Here is a 24,810-nt window from a genome sequence, read left to right as displayed (position 1 = left end):
AGTACTATAAAAATAAAGATTTTAGAGAAGAACTGGGAATTAATTTGAATCATTTGCTTAACCCTTTTTGACTTTATAATGAAGCCAGCACCAAATGTTGTCATTTCTAAAATGGGCAGGATTGGATAAATTTACTGCAGTTGGCTAAAGCTTGGTTGTAGTTACTGTGGTTTGTCAAAAGTGGAAATTTGCCGTGCAAGTTATGTCTTAAATGTTAATCAAATTGCTTTATAAAATGGATTCATGGCAGCTTCAGTGGCTACTTTAAAATACATTTTGGATGTACTTCTATATACCAAAATTGGCTGGGTAATTACTGTTTAGATACTGTTTTATCAACAATTATGCAACATAAACATCTTTCTTGACCCTATTCTGTCATTTTTCAAGCTCAAGAAAAACTTGAGGTGTTAAAATCACTGAAGTTAAAACTTCTATCCTGGGGCTTGCTTACATAGTAGTGAAAATCAAAATAAATATTTATTACAATCAAAGAACAACATGAGGAAGGTATGGTATTATAAAGAATGAAAAACCATAAAACATAACTCAAAATAAAACATTATACCGTTATATAAAAAGCTTAAAAACATAAAAACCAAAACCTAATAAAATCTAAAATGAATCTAAAAGGAAGGGAAGGAGCAGTGGATGGGTGTAGGAGAGCATGTCAACGAAATTATCACAATAAGGAGCACTCTAGAATGATGAACTAGGTGCTCATTAAAATTAGTTGATGACACAGATCATCTTCTGGTGGATTTTAGTGCTGTTGTGTAGAACCTGGCAGCATTATATGTTGTACAGGAAAGTATAAAATTGTTCTTTACACCCTGTGTGTTTAGGCATTAATGGTGAGATATAAGAAATCATTATTCTAAAATTTAACAAGAGAGGTCAGACTCCCACCATATTCCTACATAAATTTGGGAAGCCACTCTGAATTATTCTGAATTAGGAATAAAATGCTGTTGCTCTACAATGAAAATTGAGGAATCCATCACTTTCAATGTGCCCAATAAAATGTAGGAAGAGAAGAGAGCTTGTATTACTTAGTTTCTGTGTTAAATCTAACTGTTTTCTATCCTTTATTATACTGGGCAGTAGATTTTTCCTAGCAATCCTGCTAATTATCTTTTTACTACATAATAAATTAATTTTACCCCATATTGAATGTTATCTACGTCTTAATGCTTTGATTCACTTCTGTTTAATTATAAGGATATTTATTATTCTGTAGTGTCCATCTTTCCTAAATGAGGCAACCTTTGAAGATGACCCAGAAACTGAAAATGGTTTGCTGGGTAGAAACAAGATGGCTGAAGGGGTTGCTCCATCCATGCAGTGATCCTGAAATCAAAGGAATAACTTCAGAATAGTTTCCAGGCACAATTCAAAGTGCTGGTGGTTGTATTTAAAGCCCATATTGATGCAACACTAGATTTATAAGTGGTCCTTGTTCAATGATGACTCACTCCATGACTGTTTGACCTTATGACAGAGCAGAACGTGTTCACATATGACCGGTCCTCATATTTACGGCTGGTGCAGCATCCCAATGGTCATGGGGTTATAATCCATTCAGCATCCAACTCATAACTACAACATTGCAACCTCACATGGTTATGCATTGGGTATTTGCAACCTTCCCTGCCATCTTCTGACAAGCAAAGTCAATGGGGGCAGCTCAATGAGTCTGTTGCAGTCATGTGAGCTCTTCTCTTAACAATCAATGCAGCCTTTGCTTAACAATGGCAGTCATGACTGCTGGAACTGCCATTGCTAAGCAGTCCCATGGCTTTTCAACTAATCACAGGGTCATTTAACCACAGAGCTTTCCATTTAGCATTGTTAAATGAGGACTACCTGTTTTTATTAAGAAATGCTTTTCCAAAATTAAAACTGCCCATGTGGTTATGATATCTAGGGAGATGTAATAATAATTGGGAATGGGAGACAGAGAAGAGCTGCAGCCAGGGGAATGGTCAGACAAGAGGCATCTTAGCCCACAAAAAGACTTTGGGTGTGGCAAACATGTTAGAAGGGGCCCTCCCTAGTTTTAAGGGCACGGGGAAGAGATGTACTTTCAGAGTAGCAAGATTCTGTTAAAGTAATCTTACAATAAGGAAGAATTAGTTTATTTAGGAGTGCTTCTTGTTTGGACTACCTCACAGGACTACTATTCAGGATTCCCCTTTGGAAACTTCATAAGGCATGAATCAGGCAACAGCCCTTCTCCTTGATAATTTCCATTTTTATGGAACACCTTGCCTATGGAAGTGGGTTAAAGTAGGACAGTTTTTAGTAAACTTTTGTTGCTTCATGTTGGTGGTCATAATTAGTTAGTTTACCATTAATACCATTTATAACGTTTTTTTAAAATGCATTATATATTGAACCATTGTATGCCATTCAGAGTTTATATGTATTAGAGCAGCCGATAAATATTGTTAAAAAATAAGATATCCTGTTGATTATTAAGACTGCATTCCTACAGACTTTAATCTGGGATCAAACCTCCCTGTGCATTCATAGATTGTATTAAGCCAAAATTAAATAATACATTTATTATAAATTAAATTAAATAAATTTTAATGTATGCATGCATCCAGTCAATAAGTCTTTTGGCTAACCAAGCAAAGCTTTGGTTTAATATTATTGAGAAATAAGAACATATTGCAAATACTTTATATTATTATACTTCATTGCACAGTAAGGCAGATGTTCAGACTAGATTCAGAATTAAATTATTATTATATACACAACAATGTAAAATCACAGCTAGCAGTTGTTCAGCTGGTATTCATCTTCATACACAACAAGTTCTTCCCAAGAACCTAAATCCCATAATGGATAGGCATAATATATTGTGAATCCAAGCAATGTGGTATCTTGTAATTGACTGCAATGTGCAGATTTATCCGTGCTGCTCAGGACTTTTTGATATGGCACCCAATATACAGATAACCACTGGGATCACCAGTTGATTTATGACATACTGTTTCAACTTTGATAGTTAATATTCATTTATTGATCATTGTATATAATACTATAACATAATTTTATTAAGCAACTCTGGGTAGAAGGGGAAAGAGAGGTTGTAGTGCTATAAAACTTTCCCAACAAAAGCAACCTTTGTGAATTGAATTCTAGAGACCATCATTTCTATTACTCTGAATAGACTACCTGGTGCTGTGAGTATGTTCTGGGACAATTGTTGCCACCCTGGTGTCTCCCTTTGAGTTCCTGTTCTTTAGTATTTGTCTTGCAAATCATAAATCAAGCATTGATACACTAATCAGCAGCAACACTGTAGAAGATCATTAACAATATCATAGACCAGAGGACAAAGAGATACTGAATATTAGATGAAGTACAATCTTAACACTTAACAATCTTAATGTCCAATATATTTAACTTTAGCTTTTTATTAGTAGTTCCAGTTCATATAATATGAAAGCAAGAACCATTGAGAACTATTGATTGGAAATTAGGCAAGGAAAAAAGAAGTCAACAGAAGCCGAAGTGACTAATCCTATTATAGATAGTCCAAGCATGAGATATAAGAAACACTTGTTTATAGAAACAAACTGCTGTATTGACATGAGAAAAGTTAGAAATTCTGAACAGGGAAAAATTAGAGGTATCTGCATATGGTTGCCATAATATGGAAGTTACAATTTGATATCATTCTGTAAATAATCAGTTATTTGGTCACCTCTAGTCTCTTAAATTCTCTGCAGAGAAAAACAAGTGATTGGGGGTTGTTTGTTTGTTTTAAGTTTACTTTTTTATCTCCAGACAAGGAAATGTCACACACATGTTTTAAGTAAGTATATCTGGGTAGGAAACTCCTAAAATGTGCGTGTGTGTGTGCGTGTGTGTGTGTGTGTAATTTCATGAGCTTATATTCTATTTTAAAGAAAGTTTACTATCATTTCTAAGCTACCAAGAAAAAAAATAATGTGATAGGAATTATAGTACTTCTCAATGGCAGTTTGATGGCTGTAATTTCTTTTGTTCTTAATGTTAGAAGAATAAAAAGTTTTATTAAAATAAGAATTACATTAGTGTTCTTAATGTTAGAAGAATAAAAAGTTTTATTAAAATAAGAATTATATTAGTGTAATAAATGCTATTTTAACAGGTTACTTCCATATTAATGTTGCTCATATATCCTTATTTATAGTTTGGGATACAAATAAATTTTATATAAAGTTCTCTTCCTGCATCAATAAACTGAAAAACAAAAGCAAGACGGGGTTAATTCAAAGGACCAGAGAATTAGAATTGAATAATAAAAATAATCCAAGTAATAAAGTTTTAGAAGAGGTGAAAGAATATTAAAAGGCTTTACAAGCAGCAAAAACCTTTAAAAATATGAGAAGCTTTTGGAAAGCCAGAATGCTTAAGAAAGGCATCCTCTTTCTCAGATTTCCCAAATAAATAGAGGAAAACAATGTCAAAAATCTTCTTGAATTTCCTCAAGTGCTTCTCAAACTAATACAGGTAATCCTCAACTTATGAGCAGTCATTTAGTGACCATTCAAAGTGTCCATCAATGCTACTTACAGGCTAGTTCCCATTTCACTTGATTACAATTTACCTTTTTTCCAGAAACCAACAATTACTTCCAGTCCAATGAGTTTGCTTTATGACTTCTGCCTTTGCTTAATGGCCGTCACAAAAAGGTGATAAAATCAGGTTGTTTATATGATGACCCACTTTAGAACTGCCACAACTTATGACCATAATTGCCAGGCTCAATTATAGTCATAAATTGTTGACTACCTCTATTAGTAGAGAGGAATTAATACATTAGGTCCACCAATCTATAATTCCCTGTCAAGTCCTCAATGCTGAGGTGTGCGTGTGAGTTTGTATTCAGAAACAAGTGTATGAATATTGGGCCCAGTCATGAGATAAATAGAATATTTACCCTATTCATGAGATAAATAGAGTAGAGAGAAGATGATGCCAGTGTGGTTGAGAAAAATCAGACATCTCAAGTGACACTAGCACAATTCATTGCATATGGAATCCAGATTACAAAATCTTGGATATAAAATTTGGCAAAATGAATCAGGAATCTGCATGATCAGATTTTGAATCTAATTTTTTTCTTGTTATTTTAAACACTTGGTGGATAATTGGATGGTTGTTGATATGAAAAGGATTTTAATAGAATCATGTTATATTGCCTTTCTTTTTTAACAGTTTAATCAGAAAATATTAAAACTATGTATAAGTAACAGCAGTGTAAATGATAATGGCATCCTTAATGAAGCTTGGCTCTTGGTCACTAGACAGCCATATCCATGTTGTTCATTTGGTAACAATACAGAAATATTTTCGGTTGCCTTATTTCAGGGTGTTTTTTTCCAGCTTCCCATTGTAGCTTACAGCCTTGGAATTTCCTAGTAGTCTCCTATCCTTAATACAAACCAGGTCTGATTCTGCTTAGTTTTTTCAAAATCTGCCAAGTTCAGCTAGGTGCTGCCACCAAGTGAAGAACCTATGAATTATATAATTAGTTATAACATAGTTGTTTTACATAGTAAAATTTAACAGTTGTCTCGGCTACCATTTTATTTGTGATTTTTTTGCAAAGCTTTAGATTATTTTCCTCAATGAATAAATGAACAGGTAAAATGTTTATGACTCATTTGTTTAATTGTTTTCTCTTTATCTAATTTTACGGCTTGTGTGGAGAACAGGTCATATTTTAGGTCACATTTATGTAGGAATATTGAACATTCCAAAGGGTTCACTAGCTTTTAAGTACCACTGTATATGCCAGTGTCATGATACTTTCATCAATAAGTATTTAACCTATATGGACTAAATCAGATGTGGTGGCTGCTGGTTCAGCCCGGATCAGGCAAACCAGTAGTAGTGACGGTGGGAGGCTCCGCCCACCTGCCCAGATGCTTCTGCAAATGCGCAAAAGCATCACATGTGTGCAGGAGCGTGTCCGAGTCAGTAGTAAAAATATTGGCAAACCACCACTGGACTAAATATATGTCCACTAATGAATAAACATATATGTAAATCAGTTATTGAAACTATTCTATGTAGTTGAATACGAAGGGGTTTGTGACCTTCTATAAGCCATAGCTATTGATGGGAGATTGCAAAATTTCTGTCATTTGCTATTACTGCCTTTTGGTGCTTTCTTGATCTTCTGTTATAGTCCTCCTCTTGTAACTTAATTTGGCATGTTTTTATGATTGGTCTTGGGCTGTAAACAAAGGAATTGAAATGAAATTGAGAAGGTTTTTCAATGAAAGACCAACAGGAAGATAGCTAAATAATTAGCTGTATTACATTTATAGACCATATTAATGTCATAATCTGGTCCAAGATCTTACTGTATTAAGTTGTACTTGAATAATTATGGATCCCTTACAAGTGAGATATCAAGAGATATAAAGATTATTTGAATAATACCGTCCAATATGCATATATTTAATGTTAAAAATGGGTATCTTTCAAAAAAAAAGTTCTGTTTTTGGAAAATGTACCAACACAAATGAATTTCAAAAAATTGCTGAAAGACTTTACTAGTCCCAGTCTAATTAAATAAATAATTGGTAAAACATAATAACCAAACCAATATATCAACCAACTGCAAAAATCATATGAGAGATCTTAGTGTTATTAATATAACCGGGTATGATTTTGCTTGTGGGATGAAAATTTTATCTGAAAGCTTGACAGTTATTAATAAATCATGGCAAACAGCAACATTTTGTTCCTATGATCTCATATAAGAAATATCTGCAATAAAACATTATAATATAGAATGCTGCTATTCAAGATTGTAGCCATAAGAATTTTTTTCACCTTTTTCACCAAGATTTTGAAGTTTTAGCTTGTGAGCATATTCAGTCTTATTGTATTATTAGTTGGAAACCTCTACAGATTTTTATTCCTCAGCAGTTTGGGGATCCCTCCTGATATCACCTTTGTGTATATAGTTAGTGTTTAATTATATGCCTAAATATCTGAAATAGAGGGAAAGCTATGTTCTTTATTAATATTAAAACCTTGAAATAAAATATTTAACACTATTTTAGATGTGTTGTGCCATTTCATTTATATTGTGAGTATATTGTCTGTTTAATATTATTGTGAGCCAGCTAGAATTATTTGGTATAAGATAAACAATCACATAAGTTTCCAAATAAACCTATTTGGAAGTGGCCAATAAATGGCCATTCAAACAATTTGTGTCCTTAAATTTCAGGATCATGAATGGAAAGATTACTACTTAGTCTGAAGCAAGATGCCAATATTCTTAGTGCAATTTCTCCCATCAAACTTGATGCTCTCTAAATATACTATACTTCACGTTTCATAATTTGCTTGATTTGGAATGACAAAATTGATCCAATGCATCTGAAGGGCTTTGGGTGGGAGAAGAATACATTAATATAAGTCTTTCCAGTTAAGATATAATACAGTTGTAACACTAAAGAATTGGATGAGAATAAAATTTGAAACAAATGCAAACAGTAATTCAAAAGAATGCTATTCTGATCTATCTAAGATTTAAGCAACTGGGAAAGACTTCTAAGAGGAAAATGCAAAAAAAAAATTGGCAAGCAAAGTATAATAAATGATATACAAAATGATATCTTTATTACAGATCCACCAGTATCTTTTTTTCAATCTCAGTGAAAATAGTATATATTATTCAGTATGATTAGTGCCTCAGTAAATAACATTTATTAAAGAGTCAAAGATAAATATTTGGTTTTGCTTTATGTCACAGAGTTGATTTATGATTGTTCTACCTGTGAATCTTGAATGACTTCTTGTTTCAGATATTACAAATCATTGTTTCATTTCAAACCTAGACTGTCATTTTTATCATTGTTCCATGTTTATGCAAACAAATCCATCATGTTTCATATTTATAGTACGTAGACTAGGTGAATGAATAAATCATATTTATAGTAATTGCCTCCATGTGTCGGATACATATTGAACATACTTTATAGTACTCACTAAATTCTTATTTTAATATTTTAATCAAGTAAGAGTGGCAGGAGGTCAAAATGTAATTTTGAATTTAAAGGTGTAGGAGAGGTAACAGATGTATTGGTGCAATGTTAAAGAAGGAACCTGCTGTTCGTAATACCTCAGTTTCTCATCCTTTAAGCAGGGATGAAGTTTGTTGGTTAATAAGATGAAAGAATGACTGTTTGTTAGTGAGTATAGGATGCTTGTGAGCCCAGAAGTGCTAGATGCAGTAGGCTTATTCAGGCTGTTAGTCAACATGAATCATTTCCTCTGACAAGGATGCTTGTCTGGGTTACATACTGCATCTTCACATTTCTTGGACTTTTGCACATTTAATAAAGAACTTTCTTGTCCTGAAAACCCAGCTGCTAGGTAAGCAGAACAGCTTAGATTTTTGCAATCAGCATGGCCTGCCTTTTGAAGAGAGAGGGGGTTCTGAAATAGGAGTGATTACTATAGTTGAGACATTGAACATGTGTATCTCATATTTATGCTGGTATGTGGCAGCACATCAACAAAAGGAAAACTCTTAATTCACTGTTTCATCTGCCCCTTAAGACCCACAGATTTTTGGATATGATGTTATTACCTAGATAATAATGTCAAAAGGAAGGCTTCTGCAACTGTTTCTTAGAGAAATATGCCAAGAGAAGTATGAGTCTCCCAAGTTTCCATTTATATGTAATGCTTAGAAGTAAGGCTGTCTTGATGTTTCTTTATGCGCAAAGACTTCTAGAGAGAAGTCCCATCTTTATACATAAATTTTCTATAAGCAAAATGCAAAAACAGTGAAGAAACATTCTTGGGACTTCAGAATAACAGCCTAAATTTCCTCAGGCTCACCGCTAATGTTAGTTTTGTTTGTAATAATATTCTGGAGGAAATGCAATATAAATATCTAATTGATGGTGAGAGTGATGTAAAGCTGTCAGTAGGTGATAAACATGTATTCAGCTTCTACTGAATAACCTCATGATGTATTTCTGTAGCTCAGATAGTACTGTCTTTGTCTAATAGAGCCAGGTTGGTGTAATGGTTAAGGCATGAGACTAGAAACGGAGAGACTATGATTTCTAGTCCTGCCTTAGGCACAAAGGGATTGGGTGACTTTGGGCCAGTCACTCTCTCAGCCCTAGGAAGAAGTCATTTCCAAAAACACTGGTGTAGAAAACTGTAAAGACTAGGCAGTTGAGTCAAAAATGACTCAGAAGCCCAAACAAACAAAAATAAGTTACGTCTGACTTACACGAATTTGGGGTACAATTAGTATGTGTTGGATTTTTTCCCCCCAATTCATTATTGAGGTTTGAGGTTTGAGGTTTATTCGATTTATATGCCGCCCTTCTCCCAAGGACTCAGGGCGGCGTACAACATTAAAAGAAACACATGCTACAAAAGTTAAAAAGAAATTAAATAGGATATCCCCAAACCCAATTAAAATTAACAATGACACATTATTTTAAAAGAATTCAAATTAAAATTAACAATAATCAATACTTTGATTTGTTTTGTTCAGGCCAGGCTGGCTTGCTGGAAAAGCCAACTTTTTAGGGCGCGTCGGAAGGACCGGAGGTCGGGGATTATACGAAGCTCCGGGGGCAGCTCATTCCAGAGGGAAGGCGCTCCTACAGAGAAGGCTCTCCCTCTGGGGGTCACCAGTCGACACTGTCTGGCCGACGGCACCCTGAGGAGGCCAACTCTGTGGGATCGCACTGGACGATGGGAGGCTACCGGTGGCAGTAGGTGGTCTCGCAGGTACCTTGGGCCTAAGCCATGGAGCGCTTTAAAGGTCATAATTAGTACCTTGAATCGCACCTGGAAGACAACCGGCAACCAGTGCAGGCCGCCTAAAAGGGGTGTAACATGGGAGTAACTGGGTGCCCCCATGACAACCCGCGCAGCCGCATTCTGGACCAGTTGAAGCTTCCGGGTGCTCTTCAAGGGCAGCCCCATGTAGAGAGCGTTACAGTAGTCCAGGCGAGAAAGGACGAGGGCATGGGTGACTGTGCACAGAGCATCCCGATCCAGAAAGGGGCGCAACTGACGTACCAGGCGAACCTGGTGAAAAGCCCCCCTGGTCACGGCCATCAGGTGTTCTTCTAAACTAAGCCGCGTATCCAGGAGGATGCCCAGATTGCGGGCCCTCTCTGAGGGGGCTAAAATTTCTCCCCCTATCATCAAAGATGACTTCCTTCTAAGTAAAACACCATTATGTCTGCATGGTTATCATCTGGCAGATTCTTTGAGCATACAAGATCAAGTATGAAGCAAAACTTAGAGCGATATATGCAAAACAATTAACAATGAAGCCCAGATCCTGCATAAAAGGACTAAATAAATATCAGCATCAATGAAAATCAATCACAATAAAAGCTCAAATTATCTCTCTCGTGTTAAAAGCAGGCAGTAATCATCACCAGCATGGAAACAGTGGCTGAATCCTTTCCCAAACACCATATATTAACCATTTTTATTTTCTCAAAGGGTCTTGAATACCTAAACTAACACTATATTGTAGTAAATTCTATACTTTTAGATTGCTGTTTTGATTGTTATGTGGGGGAAATGAAAAGAGTACACCTGAATACAAGTTAACAGCTCTGAGAAGTGCCATAATTATCACTGGAATTATCTCTGACAACATTATGAACTTTACTATGAGAGTTGCTTTCTGGTTGGAATTTAATGCAGGCAAATATATCCAACCCTAATTCTTACTTACATTGTCATTTATGCACAAGCAAGAAATAATAGATTAGTTTTACTCTGAGAAAACTGAAATAGACCTCCTGTTCGGTCTTTCTTTGAACTAATGACTGATCTGTTTGCGTCCAGGAGCTACATTTATTATTTGGCCTCTAAGGACTTGTTGGTATAATGGTTAAGGCATTGTGATAGAAACTAGGAGGCTATGAGTTCTACTCTTGCCTTGGTCACAGAGCCAGGTTGGTGACCTTGGGCCAGTCTCTCTCTCTCTCTCGGCCCTAGGAAAGAGGCAAGGACTAGCCATTTCTGAAATTTTGTCAGGGAAACTGCAGGGACCAGTCTGGACTGTCTCCAGGAGTAACCACTGACTTGAAGGCATTAACAAAAATAAAGGACATGGGAGCACAATGGTGATTTGAGAGCATTGGTGCTGAAAAATTACAACAAGAAATAATAAAAAGGGAAGGGAGGGAGGGAAAAAGAGGGAGAGGGAGAAGAAAGAAAGAAAGAAAGAAAGAAAGAAAGAAAGAAAGAAAGAAAGAAAGAAAGAAAGAAAGAAAGAAAGAAAGAAAGAAGAAAGAAAATTTGTGCATTTCCTTGCCAAATGTTTCACACCACTTTCTGGAAGCATTGGGGAAATGGAATGTTCTGAATTATAGGACAGCACAGCATAGCTCTACATTGATATTATCTTCTGGTCCAGAAAAGAATATACATTATTGTAGGTATCATGGATTGATAATGGCTGAAGGGATACAGACAGTAAATTGAGAGCATTGAAATTGATCAAATTTATGGGGTAGATGATAAGAAAAAGAGATTAAAAAGTTATTAAAGAAAATGTAATAAAATAAAAACTGAATATTGATTCACAAATTTAGTTCATAGAGGGAATCTATTACTGTAACTATATACGTGACATTCAGCTTTCCTGGCTTGAAAACATTTATGGTCTCTCTTATGTATTTGATGTTTATAGTCATAGACTTCCCATAGCACATAAACAGGTAAACCACATACTATTTAATTGACCCAAATATCTCATAAGGCTTTGCAGGTCAGAAACCATAAGTTTACTATGCAACAATAAACAAAGCAATTGTCTCCACCTGAACCGATATTGACAATACATTGGGCCAATTCTGTCTTCTTTTTCTGTGGCATAGATGGAAATACCACTTTATATATAGCTAATGCTAGTAGTTTGAAAAGAAAGCACCATTCTCAGAGAACGGAGAGTAATGTTAACAAACATTAGTCTGAGAAGTACTGCTTTTCACATGCAGAAGCTTTATTCTAGCAAAAGATACTTATCTGTATTTCAGACTTTCTCTTTTGGAGTATATTTGTATTGAATATATAATAGTAATTAGTGGCTTTTAATGTTCCCTCTAATTTTTTTTCAGTGTGAGCGGAAAAGTATAGTGTTTGAGCGGCACATTTTCATGCCTGAGCACCTGAATTTTTTTCACATATGTCACCTAAGACAACAACAAAATCAGTATTATTTGAAACTCAAAGTTATGTTTATTCAAGGTACCCGCTTAATTAAAAGTGTTATATAATATCAGTATCACTTAACAACGCTCCTGCTTAGCAACCAAAATGTTGGCTCAGACAGTCTGGCATTTGAAGCACGCAAGTCTTAAAGCTGTTGTTACAAGACCCTTGCACCCCTAACCCTTTAGGGAAAAAAACCCCAGGGGTTTTCAAACGTGACAGCTTTAAGACTTGTGGACTTCAACTCCCAGAATTCCTCCCTGAGGGGAATTATATATTTGGACTGTTTCATAGTTACATTAGAGAACTACATTGTTAGAACTTAGCACAAAAGATACCTTTTATCTGAAAATCCAAATAGAGTAAACCTGCTATTATCCCAGAGCACTAATTTCATTTGTCCCAATCTGTTTTACGAGTCTGTATTAAAATAGATAGAAATATTTTCACTAAATTTTGTAGATCTATATTTCAGGAACCTATCAGAAGTTAGGGCAAGATAAGAGTGGAAGAATGAATTTTGTTGCAGGTCATGGGGATTTTTTCAGCATCTTAAAAGTGGAGCGCATGTGCATTGAACTAGCAATACCCATTTAATAACAAAAGGAAATGGCTGAATTAAATTTGGTAAAGTTGCAAGCGAGCTGTAAAAAGCTTGTGGTTTTTAAAATCATAGAATCAGAAGGGATACTGGAGGTCTTCTAGTCCAGCCCCTTGTCCAAGGCAGGAGTCTTTATATCATCTGAGACAAATGGCCGTCCAGTTTTTTGAAAACCTGCAGCAAATGAATTAAAATTCCATTGATTTTAATTGTTCTTACTGTCAGATTTCTCCTTATTTCCATCTTGAGTCTCCTGACACGTTTCCATTGCTTCTTGTCCTGTCCTCAGGTGCTATTGCTGCCACCTCCTCCTCCTCCTCCTCCTCCTCCAACAGAACCAACACATTTGCTGCCCAGCGCTGCGGCTGAGGTGAAGCCGCCGAAGCTCCCGCTGGCGCCCCCGCAGCGTTGGACGGAAATCCGGCAGTGCTGTTGGAGGAGGAGGAGGCGAAACCAGCCTGCCACCGCCGGCCACCGCCAGCCCCGCCGCTCTTCCCGCCCCCTTCCCAGCCCCACAGTCCAGCGGTCGCAGCAGAAGCAGCCCCGGGTCTCCGCTGCCGCTCCCCACATTTTCTGGATGGGGATCCCTTGCAGAGGGGATTCCTTCCTGCGAGACCCTGTCCAGAAAATGCGGGGAGCGGCAGCGGAAACCCAGAGCAGTTTCTGCTGCGACCGCTGGACTGTGGGGCTGAGAAGGGGGCGGGAAGAGCAGCGGGGCTGGCGGTGGGCGATGGTGGCAGGCTGGTTCGCCTTCTCCTCCTCCAACAGGCAACAGCACTGCCGGATTCAGTTGCAGCCGCCTGCAAAGGACTTCCACACATTTCCTTAAGAAATCTCTGCGCGGCAGATAAAAACTGCTGCGTGGGATTTTCTTGCAACGTGCGCGGCCGCGCACACGCGCACCTTAGAGGGAACAGTGGTGGCTTTGAATATATTCTGTCACTTGGAACCAATTCACATATACATATATTGAAGGAATCCCTATAACTTTATAAGAGAGGCTTGAGAAGTGAAATAGCTTTGATGTCCTATGGTTTCCTCAAACTGAGTATTTTATATGCAAATAGAAGCGGAGAGCACATGTTTAGGGTTATCAAACCCAATGCAAACTGTGCTTTTATGTTGCATAGAAGTGAAATGCTAGCCATTGCAGTTTTCTAATATTATTACAAAATTTGGCAGAGATATTATTCCCTCAGCCCATGCCTGACAAAGCCTGTCCAAAGTTTGGAAGTGGTAAATTTGAGAGAGATTAAAAATACTGATTCTGTAGTTCCAATTCCTATCCTTTCCATTTTATGTTCCATCACTTTGCCTTCTGTATGCAGACAAATGATTTAGAGCTGAAATGTTATGTTTTGCCTCCAGGTTTTGGCATTAATTAGAAAGCAGCTGAATCTGTTTGTGAAGCTACTAAAACCCTATCAAAGTATTGTAGAACAAAGGTGTGTGTTTTCTTTTTGCAGTGCTGATATAAGGATGTGTGGCATGAATATAAGAACAGATATCTCTTTCCCAGGTAAAGTAGTTAATGCAAGGTAGAACCAGGGTCAGCTCCCAAGGCAAATTCCCAGAATTAATAGAAGAACTTCACCAACCATATGAATTCAACTGTGCAATAAATAATGCAGCAATCATACTGCATATTTTACTTCAGTTAGCAAAATATTCATGTCAGTAATTACATAGTATGAAGCCATACATTTTTTTTCTGCTGGATGTTCCTCTAACTCTGTTTAGAGCAGTGATACAATTCAATGGTTTGATGGCTGAGTTGTGATGAAAATTCTTTAGATGCCCATTCAGTTGTGAAGTACTGAATGGGGGGGGGGGGGTAGGAGATACCATTTTATGTTTTTAAACTCAATTCAAGGCATCATAATGGCTTATTGTTATTCCTCTTGGTCAGGAAACTATTCTTGTTTCTAAACAAAGAATAATAAATAGGTTTTTTTTTCTGCTGCAAACATTACTTGGGTACCAGAATAACTTTGGATTGGGCAATGAATAATAAAATGAACAGCTGTAGCAATGTACAATAATTTACAAAGTCAATAGAAATTTTACTGAAGAGGGGTAGTTTGATAGAAAACATTATGCAAATATTGGTAAAAGAGTATTGAATAGTACTTAGTTTGAAACAAATATTTGCCAAAATAAGAAAAAAATGAGTGTAGAAGTATGTTTCTGCCCAATTTGCTACATGGAAGTGAAAGTTGGATATGTGAGGACAAACATAAAGGGAAATTGAATAGAGGTGGAAATGATTGAATTAAGTTTGCATGAGTAAACAGGAAAAGATAGGATCAAAATGAATGGTTGACAAATGTGGATTGAATGTTGTGCAAATGTGAGTGACTAATATGAAGGAAGTCCATTGATGTGGTTTGTCTAAGAATAAATGAGGTTCAAATCACAAAATAAATATACAGCAGAGTGAATTGAAAGACAGGCTGATTTTCCAGGAGAGCTTCCATCATGAACAACTCTGGGAAGCCCATGTCTCTTCACTTCCTCCAGTCTCCTGCCACCCCAAACATTGCCTCCCACACAGCCTCCAACTTCACTCGGAGCACAGTGGTTAGAATGCAGTATTGCAGGCTAAATCTGCCAACGGTTCAATCCTGACTGGTTGACTAAGCCTTCCATCCTTCCAAGAGGTCAGTAAAATGATTCCGATTCTTGGATTATTTTACTGACTCTGTAAACCGCTTAGAGAGAGCTGCAAAGCACTGTGGAGCAGTATATAAGTCTACTGCTATTGCCTTACACCGACAGTACTTTGCCTCACCATCTCGCTGCCCCCTTCCTGGCCAGGCCTGTCAGGCTCCCTTCCTCAGATGTCACTTTGCTACCCTGCTGCGTTCATCCTGAACATCCCAGGGCTGCATCGCCACAGAACATCTGGATCCCAGGCCAGTAGCAGGAGGGAGACTGTAGGGGTATGTGAGAGAATACAAAGGATCCAAAAGGGCAGAGATGAGGGGGGGGACAAGTGTGTGTATGGGGGGGGGAGAATTCAAGCACCCCCTGCAGTTGAATTTTGATCATGTGACTGTGAGAGAATTGCAATGGCCATAACTACAGGGATCAGTCATTATAACTTCAAATAATCATTGAATGAATGGTCATAAATTGAGCACTACCTATAATCTGCTCCATTCTTGAAGTAAATGAGTATGGCTTCTCGGGTAGTGGTAGCCACCTAGAGCATGGATGTCAAAGCCACGGTCTCATATTGCCCTCATGTGACGTTTCACAGCGTTTTCCCCATTCGTGGTGCTGAGGTGGGTGTGGCCTGCACATGATGCATCTGGCCCACGGGCCGCCATTTGACACCCCTTGCCTATAGCAGGATCTGGAGTAAAGCATGGATCCTGATTTTTAGCTCACAAGGGTATTAAACTGCTTTTAATACTTGCATAGCTAATACCCTTTTACTTCGCTTTGAGCATATCTATGGCTGGACTAGAGTTTTTTTTTAAAAAGCATTCCAGAAAACAGCAGCAGCAGCGAACTGCTTCTGGAGCATTGTCCAAAAGAGAGAGAGAGAGAGTCATGCTTGCCGTCACTCAGTTAACTCAGAAGCATTTTTCCCCCTTTTCAGAATCTAGAACAGAAAGAACATATAATAAGTGGGACATTGGAATATAGTTTCAGTTCGGTGTGGGGTTACTAATTTGTTCTGAGTAGTGGCTTATGACCGTTTTCCATAGTTACAACCTTTGCAGTATCCCCATGATCATGTGATCAAAATTCAGATGCTTGGCAATTGGTTCGTACTTATAACAGTTGCAATGTCCCTGGGTTACGTGGTCACCTTTTGTGACCTTCTGACAAGCAAAGTCAATGGGAAAGCCAGATTCACTTAATAAGCGTGTTACTAACTTAATGGTTGCAGTGAGTCACTTTACAACTGAGGCAAGAAAGGTCATAAAATGGGGCAAAACTCACTTAACAAATGTCTCACTCAGGACAGAAATTTTGGGTTCAATTGTGGTCGTAAGTCAAGGACTACCTATACAGTACTAATTTGTCCTGGCACTTGATAGTTATGGAACAACTACTCTGTATTGCTGTGGTGAAGATGGCATTTTAAGTTTTATCAACTAAGTGAAAATAACAAAACGTTTCTTTTTCTTTTGAAACAAGAAAACTGCTGGGTTTTGTGCATTTACTGTAGTAGGAAATGGAATACAATATACGGTATCTTTCTCTAACAAAGATAGCTGTTGTTTGTTTCCTTTCTTCAGTTCTGCAGAGAGAACTGTTTTTACAGAATTTCAATGGGTAACTAAAACGCAGAGGATTAATCAACATTTTTAAATTGCCTAGAAGCCCTACCGGGACTATATGATACATCCTTGTAGCCTTGAGGCCTTGGTAGGGGAGGGGGTCCATGTTTGCTACCAAGGTCCCCGAGACCAGCTATGCTTAATCTCTTCTTGTAATCACGCTGCAGGTGCAACATAGCATATTCTGGCACAAAAGATATGCAGGCCATTATTCACTGGGAGCAATGATTGAGTTGCTGCATTTCTCTGTGTTTGCATCCATTAGAATAAAGATCTTGGGCCAGCTTAGTTCTGCCGTGTTTCATAAACGACGGGATCAAATCACCTTGTAGATGCCAGCTCTGTTTGGCACAACTCAAACCATTAGCTGATCCTTTCCACCACCTCCATTGCCAGTAGTAAATAATTTCTCTCTCCATTAGTCAATAACAAAATTGACACATTTTGCAGGGTACTGCAGAGAAAGCAATACATGTTTCTTAGTTGAGTTTCAGTAACTACACACTTGCCTCCCCCCACCCCTTTTTTTAAAAATTTGATTATTAAATCCATTTCCTTCTGTTAGCTGACAGTGCTGCATGTTATGATTCCTCCCCCCTTTTCAATTTAGAGAGATTGTGTTTGCACAGCACTTATCTCACAATCTGTCATGCTCTGTTTTGTTTAGCACACACTTTAGATATTTTATTATAGCCTCTGTCTTAAGGTTTTTCTTTCCCAACCCTAATCCTGCTGCAGAATGTAAAATTCTAGGATAAAAATGCATGTACTTGTCTCATTCCAGAGATTTACCAATGAAGATCACCTGGCTGTTCATAAACTCAAGCATGAGATGACATTGAAATTCGGTCCTTCCAGAACAGATTCCGTCATCATAGCAGGTATGCGCCATGTTCCAGATCAATTTAAAGGGAAATGGTTTCTACAGCCTATTGTAAGATTGATAATAGGAGCTGGATGCTCTAGGTATTATTTGTTCCACCTGTTTTGCAGACTTCAGTTAATCAAGGGAAGGAAGGAAGGAAGGAAGGAAGGAAGGAAGGAAGGAAGGAAGGAAGGCAGGCAGGCAGGCAGGCAGGCAGGCAGGCAGGCAGGCTACTAAATAGATCTCTGCCTTTTTATGTAATACAGAAGTGTCCGATGTTGTGCCTTAAATGTGAAAGATTTACAGTCCATTCTTTAACACGTCCTGTGTAATTTCAGGGTGACAAACCATAGTTGACAACCCAGCTTCCTTTTCTACTCCCAGGCGTCAGTTTTCTTAAGTGTTAGGTGATCACTTAATACATTTGAAACCTCACCTAGCATTTTGCTGGGAAGGCATTTGCAAAGCCCAGACTAATCTCTCCTAATATGCACAGGTTTGAGGAAACTATTCCTGGCAGCAGGGCATGTAACATAGAGAAGTCTATCAATTGTATTGAGATCTTTTAAAAATAAGACTGACAGGCTACAGATCTAGTAAGAAATTGTCTTGGTTATAAAGTCTCAAATGGAGAAGAAAAATCATTCCAAGACATCTCTTTCTCCCATGTTGGCTGAGAACCGAGGTGGCGCAGTGGTTAAATGCAGCACTGCAGGCTACTTCAGCTGACTGCAGTTCTACAGTTCGGCTGTTCAAATCTCACCGGCTCAGGGTTGACTCAGCCTTCCATCCTTCCGAGGTGGGTAAAATGAGGACCCAGATTGTTGTTGGGGGCAATATGCTGACTCTGTAAACCGCTTAGAGAGGGTTGAGAGCCCTATGAAGCGGTATATAAGTCTAACTGCTATTGCTATTGTTAGAACATAGAGAGTTGCAGTCTCGACATACCTGAAGAGTGCTAGATAGAGAAAAACAGTGTTAGTTAAATAGTTATTTCCTTTAGGCAGGCTGTCCTTGCATATTTTGGTTCCTTCATCTGCATCCCTTAGAAAGGAACATCTGCGGTTTCTTCTGCTAAAGCGGCTTTGACAGGGAAAAGTGCTTTCATTCTTGCTTAAAACAAAAATATTGAAAATCATTCTAACTATACTTGCAGCAAGTCGACACTAATAAGCCAATATTGTTTCCTCTGACAGGTACCCCATTTCCCCAAAAATAAGACCCAGACAGAAAATAAGCCCTAGCATGATTTTTCAGGATACTCATAATATAAGCCCCATCCCCCCCCCAAAACAAGCCCCAGTTAAGATCATCAGCCAGACAGACGCATTCAGTACCATATTTCACCAAAAATAAGAGCCAGACAGAAAATAAGCCTTGGTGCGTCTTTTGGAGCAAAAATAAATATAAGACACAGTCTTATTTTTGAGGAAACACGGTAGACGTACTATAAGAACTGAAATCGAGGATTAATTCTTTTTTTTTTCTTTTTTTTGGCCATAATCTCCCTGGTCCTTTTTTAAAATTTTGTTTTGCTATAATCATTTTGAAGCATTATGTAAGAAGAACTACAACAGGTAGCCCTCAACGTATAACCATTATTGGGACTTTTTTCCTCTAACAGTGCAGTCATTAAGAGAGTCGTGCCCAATTTTATGGCCTTTTTGCCACAGCCATTAAGTAAATCCAGCTTCCCCCATAAGCTTTGCTTGTCGGAAGCTTCCTGGGAAGATTGCAAATAGCGATCACATGATCCCAGGATGCTGCAAATGTTGTGAATACATGCCAATTGCCAGGGGCCAAAATTTTTGATCATGTGATCTACAGGACATTGCAATCATGAATGCAAGGACCTGTTGTAAGTCATTTTTTTCAGTGCCTTCATAACTTCAAATGGTCATTAAATGAATGGTTGTAAATCGGTTTTGTGGAGATTGCTAACCATACTTAGTCTGATCAATTTTTTAGTAAATTATAACAATAATAGAGAGCATGCTTTGAGGGCTTATTTTTTCCTGACATATGAAGGGATTGCTAGGCAAATAGAGCATATACTGTAGAAGAGGATAAGAGCATTGGGGATGGACAGAGGAGAGTGCCCTTTAGCGCTTGCACCCAGTAAATACCTAATAGATCAATTACAAAAAATCTATATACATACATATAGTTCTTTAACACTGATGTCTACCAGGTTGTGTGTTGTGATACACACAGTGACTGTTTCACAGAATTACCTGTCGTTGATTCCTATAGAACTACAGAAAAAACAATTGCTACCAACCTGCCTTCCATTGAGGACCTATATACTGCACGAGTCAAAAGGGCTGTGAAAATATCTACAGACCCCTCACATCCTGGACATAAATTGTTTCAACTTCTACCCTCAAAACGACGTTATAAAGCATTGCAGACCAGAACAACTAGACACAAGGACAGTTTTTTCTCCACATGCCATCACTCTGCTAAACAACTAATTCCCACAACACTGTCAAACTATTTTCTAAGACTGTATATTATTCTTCTCATCCTTCCTATTATCTATCTCCTTCTACTTATGACTATAACCTTGTTGGTTGTATCTTTACGATTTATATTGTTTTATTTAATTTTGATTGCTTATTTAGTATCCTCTGACTATCACTAAGTGTTGTATCTTATGATTCTTGATGAGTGTATTTTTTATGTACACTGAGAGCTTATGCACGGAAGACAAATTCCTTGTGTGCCCAATCACACTTGGCCAATAAAGAATTCTATTCTATTCTCTTATTGCAGCTTTTGATTAAGTAGATGAATCACTCAAAGCTCCTGTTTTGCCTTTGCAGACATCAGTTCATGCATGCCTCCCCTAGCAATGACATTAAATCAAGTTTCTGCTTCCACCACCAAATAACGTAAAGTACAAATAAAAGCTGCTCCTGAGATCCTGGGCTTGCTCGTATCAGCCAGCCTATTAACATGTCCCAATAAGAGGTGGGAATAGTGGGCCAACATCAAAGTCAGAATATATCCCATTCTTTTGTGGCTGGATGGATGCAGCATGTCCAGTTTCATTTGAAAAGTGAAAAAAAAAAGATTCTAAAAATTCAAAATGCTGAGCCGGCATTTCAGAGGCCGGCCATTAATGGCTTCAGTGCTTTAGATGCAGTTCTCTTTTCTTCTGTTTAATGAAGCAAAAGAAGAAAACAATTCAAATATGTAGAATTCAAATCATAAAACATAAGACACCGAACATGTTTAAAAATTTATTTTACTCCTCATATACAGTGATATCTCGGTACACATCACTAATTGGTGCGACAAGTATTAAAAAGGAACAAGTCCCAAACAAACCACATGACTTATCACGTGACTCTTTCAGCTGGGAATATTTTTCTCTCTGTCCATTTTCTTATGTCAACGACCTTTCCAGCATGGCCAACTTTCTTCCTGTCTGTTCTCAGCAGCCATTCCCCTCTTCCTAATGCCATGCATAGAGTACTAAACGAACACCGAGTACTGGAAAACATTTTTGCATCAAAATGTCTCGAGTACCAAATTTGACTAGTTCTGAAGTAGTCGAGTATCAAGGTACCACTGTAAATGTAAACCCTGCAAGCAAATCTAAAACAGGCATGCAGAAGCAGAAATGAAAAAGCTGATGTTTGTGTTAAGTGGCTTTTCTGCGTCTAGCAAAAATCTAGCCGGACACGGCCAAGAAGGGAAGGTTTTTGTAAATTGGGAAAGAACTGGCTCTCTTCTTTTTAGACCATTGATATGATAACACCTGGAAAGGAAGAGCAAGTCAAGAAGGAGGTTCTGAGAGGGATAAGAGCGAAGTTCCCCACAGAGATAGAGATTCTCATTCCCTCCCTCCCTCTCTCTCTCTTTCCCTCCCTCCCCATCCCTCCCCTCACTCCACCTCCCTCGCTCCCTCTTTTCCTTATTAGAAAAAGGGATTGAAGCTCCTCATAAATGGGATGTTCTTTTCATGTCTCACTGTTTGGATAAGATAAGAGATTTCTTATTCTTTCCTCATTCTTCTTGATATTTTTAGAAGCATCTATACATGCACACTTAGGCATCTTCCTGAGAACTTCTAAAGCAGAACTTCATATCCCAGCACCATTCAGAGCAGTACAATGTCTTGGACTTTCATATGCTCCTACTGTAAGATCTCCCCTTCCTATTACAATATAGCCCATCTGCATTTGCTATTTCTAAGCTATCCTGCTCTTATCTTTTTAAACGCCCTCATTCGTTCAGGTCTTGACCAGCCCTTCCTATTTCCTACTGCATTACAGTCCTCCAAAACTGCAATTCATTTATACATATGTTTCCCTAGCTCTGTTACAGGTTCAATATCACATACCATTGTAAAATACATAGAATTATATTTTATATTAATACATGACTGAAACATTTTCTTCCCAATATGCTCTGAACAGGAGGAGAATGAACACACACACACACCCTGAATAATGGAATCCAAACTTTATAGCATGATAACTGCATTGTTACAAAACTGTGCTATAAATTAATATCCTGGCTGCACATTCTGTGGGATGAATCATGGACTTCAATCACATATTTCTTACTGCCTTTTTCTCTCCTTTGCCAAACAGATCAAACTCCAACACCAACGCGTTTTCTGAAGAATTGTGAGGAAGTGGGTCTCTTCAACGAGTTGGCGAGCTCATTTGAACATGAATTCAAGAAAGCCTCAGAAGACGATGAGAAAAAGGCAAGAGGCAAAGTTCTTTGTTCTTACTAAAGTGTCGAGCAACATGAGGGTCCTCATCTGTATCAAGAAATATGGCCAGCTCAGGGAGGATTTAGGTTTTGTTAGGCAAGGAGCCACACTTAACCATGAAGAGGGCAACCAACAAGGCAAAGTCGGCGGCCTGTGTCATGCATGTAAAGTAGTGCTTAAAAGTATGTGAATTATTTTGATTTTTTTAATATTTCTGCATAAATATGACTTAGGACATCTATTTTCCACATATGTCCTAAAATGGGGTGGGGGGGGGACCCAATTAAACAAATAAGTTGAAAGCATTATACTTGTTTGTTTATTTATTGAGGAAAACGATCCAAAGCTACATATTTGTCTATGACAAGGGTGGTCAATCTTTTTATACCTACTGCCCACTTTTGTATCTCTGCTAGTAATAAAATTTTCTAACCGCCCACAGGTTCCACAGTAATGGTGATTTATAAAGTAGGAAAGTAACTTTACTTTATAAAATTTATAAAGCAGAGTTACAGCAAACCCCTACCGTCCACTATGAAAGCTGGAACGCCCACTAGTGGGGGGTAGGGACCAGGTTGCCTACCACTGGTCTATGACATGGTGCCCAACCTTTCCAGCTTTGTGGACAAACAGGTGGGGGAGGAGAAGGGATGATGGTTCCACACAAGTGGGTGCACAAATGGAGCTTCACACGCACTTACCCGTTATTTCCATGACCCAGTTCCGGACAGGCCACAGCCCAGTACTGGGCCGCGACTTGGGAGTTGGGGACCCTTGGTCTATCAGGTAGGTAGCTATGGGCATCCCTAGAGCGAAACACATTGCACCTCTGCTCCATGAGCTACATTGCCAGTTTGCTTCCAGGTTCAATGCAAGGCGCTGGTTTTGTCCTTTAAAGCAGTGGTCCCCAACCTTTGTGGCTTGGCAACCTGGCGGTGGGGAAAGGGAAACTGGGCCATGCAAGCGGTGGGCCAGCATGCACACATGCACAACTCAACTTGCACAAGTTGAGCTGCACGCATGTGTGCACATGCACCTTCCTCCATTGCTTGTGCAGGTTGGGCTGCATGCTTGCCCACCGCTCATGTGGCCCAGTTGTGAATAGGTCACGGCCTAATGGTGGGCCACAGTCCGGGGGTTGGGAACCCCTGCTTTAAAGGCCTACAGGGTACTTGAGGGACCATTTCTTCCCAATCACATCTACCAACCCCATCAGGTCAGGTCTGCTAAGAAGTTCCATCTGACAGGACCAGGAGAGGAGCCTTTTCTGACATAGTAGCAGTCCTTTGGAACACCATCTCTCCTGCAATGAGAATAGCCCCAACCCTATTGGCCTTCCAGAGATATCTCAAGATGTGTCTTTTTCCTACAGGCCTGGGGATCCCTTAGGATCAGGAGCAAGATGCCTCTGTTTTTGTCTGGGTTTTTAAACAGTCTCCCAAGTTACATATGTATTCCTTATTCGTAGGGTTATTTTAAAATGTATTTTTATTGTTTTGCTTTTGTTGTACAACGCCCAGTCGTGAGATGGGCAACTATATACAGTACATTTGACAAATCAAGAAATAAATTAAATAAATAATCCAAGAAAGACTTCATAGAGTGGCATTGGTGTTCCCTTACTTATTCGAACCTTTTCCAAAATACCAGAAACTCAAACATGGATCTCTGGGAAGAACAATCCTGTCAGAGTTTTCCATGAGGTCAGAATTTCAATCTCTCTCTTTCTCTGAGGGGAGAACTTGATCAATTATTTTGGCTAACAGTAATATGTATAATTAGTATTATTAAAAATGTACGGTAGTCATTGCTTACTGACCATTCAGCAACCATTTAAAGTTGAATGAAAGGTACCGTATATACTCGAGTATAGGCCGACCAGAATATAAGCCGAGGCACCTAATTTTACCACAAAAAACTGGAAAAGTTATTGACTCGAGTATAAGCCTAGGGTGGGAAATGCAGCAGCTACCGGTAAATTTCAAAAATAAAAATAGATACCAATAATGTTTTTGAATATTTATTTCAAAGAAAAACAGTAAACTAGCGGTGTATTCAATGAAATACTTCACTCACCTCATGA

General features: G+C 38.3%; 1 protein-coding gene across 2 annotated transcripts in view; it reads left to right on the top strand.

The window, feature by feature from the left end:
• Nucleotides 1–24,810, top strand: part of ATF7 (activating transcription factor 7) — a 118,766-nt gene that overhangs the window by 69,321 nt on the left and 24,635 nt on the right. The window contains exons 3-4 of one of the 2 annotated variants that reach the window (XM_032210687.1): nt 17,915–18,011; nt 22,600–22,718. In XM_032210687.1, coding sequence (XP_032066578.1) covers nt 17,915–18,011; nt 22,600–22,718 — 216 coding nt within the window. Of the gene's footprint in view, nt 1–17,914; nt 18,012–22,599; nt 22,719–22,749; nt 22,910–24,810 lie in introns of those variants that run through there. The other variant, XM_032210688.1, reaches the window with a different exon arrangement.

Source organism: Thamnophis elegans, chromosome 2 (assembly GCF_009769535.1).
Source record: "Thamnophis elegans isolate rThaEle1 chromosome 2, rThaEle1.pri, whole genome shotgun sequence".
Classification (NCBI taxonomy): Eukaryota; Metazoa; Chordata; class Lepidosauria; order Squamata; family Colubridae; genus Thamnophis; species Thamnophis elegans.
This window is presented reverse-complemented; position numbering and strand designations above follow the sequence as displayed.